General features: G+C 32.9%; 1 protein-coding gene across 1 annotated transcript; it reads right to left on the reverse strand.

Annotated features, from left to right (window-relative positions):
* Positions 1-1,605: 1,605 nt before the first annotated feature.
* On the reverse strand, positions 1,606-3,643 carry LOC137813359 (gibberellin 3-beta-dioxygenase 1). Its single transcript, XM_068615545.2, has 2 exons — positions 3,033-3,643; positions 1,606-2,204 (listed from the first exon to the last, which is right to left on the reverse strand). Exons 1-2 carry the CDS (start codon positions 3,527-3,529, stop codon positions 1,646-1,648), a joined length of 1,056 nt encoding a protein of 351 aa, XP_068471646.1. The 5' UTR covers positions 3,530-3,643; the 3' UTR covers positions 1,606-1,645.
* Between the last annotated feature and the right edge of the window lie 306 nt (positions 3,644-3,949).

Genomic DNA, 3,949 nt, shown 5'->3' on the forward strand with positions numbered 1-3,949 from the left:
ATATAGAGACCAAAAGTCAAACGTTGAAGTTTATATGAGGCATTATTTTTGTATAAATTTGATAAAAAAATCAATTTTATTTTAGTTAAAAATAATGATCAAGTGAACTGTTTTCCGAACAATAACCACTATTAAAAGTAAATATTTCAAGCAAAAAAAAACACTTTCATGCTTTTAACTTTTTAATGATTGAATTAAGCATTTCTCATGTTTGTATTTAAGCCACATATATATAAAAACAATGAGGAGCACGTTAGACTTTTCAACATCCAAGTTTTCCCATTAACCAAAGAAGCAAAATGCTAAAAGAAACCAATTTGAAAAGGACTCAATTGACCTGCCTCTATTTTTATTTTTATTTCCTCTATTATATTCCAATTAAAAATTAACATTGAAGAATGATTTCTTTTAAAAAATGTTTAGTAGTGGAAAATTTTATTGGAAAGTGTGAACGATTAATACAGTTCTTTATAATTCATTTATTATTTCTTTAACGAGTTTATTAATTAGGTTTAGATAAACAACCCAATATTTTTATCACTTATTATGTATTTTTTTCAACTAAGAAAACCTATTATTTATTTTTTGAGACACCGAAATATTTTTTATTGATAATATTTTTTAGAATATTCATCTCTCTATCCACATAGAAGGAGGTTTTTATAAACGTACTTGCACAAGTATGAATGAGACAGAGTGTCTTCTGAATTCACTTCACCTTTCCTTCATTCTTCCGATTCATCTTTCTTCTTGGTTTTCGATATCTACTTAATTTCTCTTGGTCTCTCGACGTGTAGAGTGGTACCTCCGAGAACACTTTGATGATCAACTCAATATTTTTCTTAAATCATTCAGAAAAATTAAACTTTATCTTATCTATTTATACTATTTGCTCATGGACCTATTGGATCTGTCACACGTTACTTTAATCTTTCTACTTATCTCAGAGTAATTACTTTTTATACTTAATTAATTTTATTCACATATTTATGGGTGTCTCCATTTAACCTTGACACTTATACTCCTTTTCACCTCATACTTCCACTAACATTTTTGCTTGTTTTCAATTTATTTCGACCTTTCAGCCTTTAATTTATTAACTAGTCCAATAAGAAAAGAAATCAAATTAATTAAAGATATTATGTTTAAGTTAACTTATATAATTTTTTATTTTCAATATAAATTATTTTTAATTTTTTTTCTAAAGTATTTGCGATTTCCATATTAAAGGTTTAGTCGAAACAAATATTATATAGTTGATATTATTAGTGGTAACACCTTATATATATTGATTAAAAAGTTAATTTTTAATAATTTTAATGTATATTGGTATATTTAACCATATTAATGATTACTTTTGACTATAAGTACTCCATAACAACAATAAAGTAAATAAAAATACTTATTAGATATTAGGTTATAACAATATATGAAAAGTTAATATTTGAGTGGTAGAATATGCAAAAAGTTAGTCTGATACACATTTTGAAATAACCCAACTATTATATTATTATTGGACTGTTATTTTATTATCATTAGATTGGGATACAAGGTTAATTTATTTATTATTTGTGGATAAAAATAAATATGAATGGAGAGAGATGATTTAAAGTAGTAAAAAGAAAAAGAAAAATATGAAGATTAATTAGTTTTGAATGGTGGTAATCAAAGACAATGCTTGACCAAGGTTCTTGGCCTTGATGGCAATATACTCCTTGACAGACAGAGAACGAAAACGAGGGAAGGAGCTGAGAAGCAATGGAGAAAGTACATAATCCAAAGGGGGGCCATAGAAATAGGCCACAGAGTATCTTTGCCTTTCACTGTTCACCATGACACGATGCAGTGCACAAGGGAACCTTGAGTTGGACAAGATGTGGAGAATGTCACCGGTGTGAACAACAAGGGTGTTAGGGTGAGGGTGCACAGGGACCCACCCTGCACCCTCCTTGAAGATTTGGAGTCCATTGGTTTGGCTTTGGTGGAGGATTGTCAAGAGGGAAGTGTCTGTGTGAGGGGCAAGACCCATGGCTCTGTTAGGCTCTGGGCAACAAGGGTAGAAGTTCAGCTGAACAGCTTCACACAGGTTCCTTGAACCAACCCACCCCTTTTCATCCTCACAGATCCCCAACAACCTCAACATCATCTGGGTTAGCTTCTCTGCTAGCATCTTCATTTGCTTCTGGTAATTCTCCATTATGTTGCTGCATAAACACAATTTTGTTGGATTTTTATTAGCTTCTCATCTTTCACTGTCAAACTTTTCACTTCTTAAACACTATCCTCAACATTTCATAAACTTCAATTAGTTTGTTAAGTATATTTTGCTGTCATTTTCTAATTCAAATTTTATAGTATAATCTTTGACATACATCACCATAGACACGTCAATGATAATGCTGCCAAAGCTGCACCTAAGTTGTATGTATTCTTTGTATATATGTATATAGAGAGACGTTTTGTAACGGACAAAATTAATTGTATCAAAGGTTCTTTGATATTTTTTTCAATGCTATGATGATAAAGTTTAAATTTAAGATTTCCACTAAATGATCTGAATTTTCTACCACCGTTGATTCCAATGGGTGATGGGGAGGTTATTTAATATTAGAAAAACCTTCTACATGTCAACATTTTATGGAAAAGTTATTTCATCTAATTATTTTGAAAAAAACAAACTTTTTACTAGTTATTTTATCATGTTCATGTGATGGCATAAAAAAATCTAATCATATAGCCAATGAGGACAAAAGCAACAATTTTTCTTTATTCCTTTCGTTTATTATTTTATCTTGGAAAGAGGAGTGCTGAGGCATGCCCGTTTACTAGCTACACGCGTTTTTCAATGAAGAATTGTTTAAACTATGAACTAATTGATGAAACTCTTTTTAATATGAAACCAAAATCATGTTGTAGTGGATTCCATTGGGGGGAAATTAGAATTTGATGTTACCAAAAGAGAGTGTGTATTAGCATTTGATTGTGCACGTTGCATGGAAGTGCATGAGATTCTACATAACATTTTTACTTACCAAAACCGTGTATGGTCATTAGGCCAAATCTTTTTGGCATCATCGCATGGAGACCCCATGATGGTGAATCCTTCATGCCACATGTGTTTGGGGAAGAAGGATGATATCCGTGCTCGGCCGTAGCCGGTGGCCCCAGCGGCGGATCGTAGGGCCTTCAACTTCCGGTCGGCGGGGAGGGCAAAGAGCTTCTTTGCCTCTTTTTCAACCTCTTCAACAACATTCAAGGGTATGCCATGGTTCTTCAGTTGGAAGGCACCCCAGTTCTCACAAGCAAGGCCTATGAGTTCCATGGCATTAGGATCCATGAGGTCAATGATGGGTATGCATGATCCACCTCCATGATCATCATCATCATGATCATCATGATGATGACCATCTTCAGTTTGAGGCCATGCATGGGAATCAGGTAAGGTTCTAAGTGAAGAAAAGTCTAAGGGGATGATATGATGGAGATGGAGAGGGTGGTCTCTATAGGCTTCAGAGAGAGTAGTGGCCATTTCAAAAGTTCAAGGAAGCAAAGTTGGATTTGGTTGGATTGATTTGGAACCTAAATATATAAAACAAGAACATGAGTTGTTTGAGATTAGGTTAAAACATAGAATTGGGTGAGGTTGTCTATTGGACTATGTTGTGTCTATGAAGAATATGGTTGAGTAGGACAAAAGAAGGAACAAACAATTGTGAGTGTGGAATCTCAAGATCTTAAATATTAAAATATAAAAGGGAGAAAGAAACCTTTTTCTTTATTCCATGATAATGTTTCACTCATGCGGCAAAGGGAGAAAAAAACAGAAATTTTTTTATAGAGGATCCCTTTTGGTTTCCTTTAACTTTTCTGGACAAAAATGTGGACAAAAATAGGACACGCTTTGTCTTGTAGTACCAAAACCAAATGAACAAGATTGGCTTGTTCCACC

The sequence above is a fragment of the Phaseolus vulgaris genome, chromosome 1, assembly GCF_051622355.1.
Source record: "Phaseolus vulgaris cultivar YP4 chromosome 1, ASM5162235v1, whole genome shotgun sequence".
Lineage (NCBI taxonomy): Eukaryota > Viridiplantae > Streptophyta > Magnoliopsida > Fabales > Fabaceae > Phaseolus > Phaseolus vulgaris.

Excerpts from the sequence above, each read along its gene's own strand:
- LOC137813359 (XM_068615545.2), bottom strand. The coding sequence starts at position 3,529 with ATGGCCACTACTCTCTCTGAAGCCTATAGAGACCACCCTCTCCATCTC. Across the intron at positions 2,205-3,032 it reads AATGACCATACACGGTTTTG|CAACATAATGGAGAATTACC; the intron begins GTAAGTAAAAAT and ends GTGTTTATGCAG.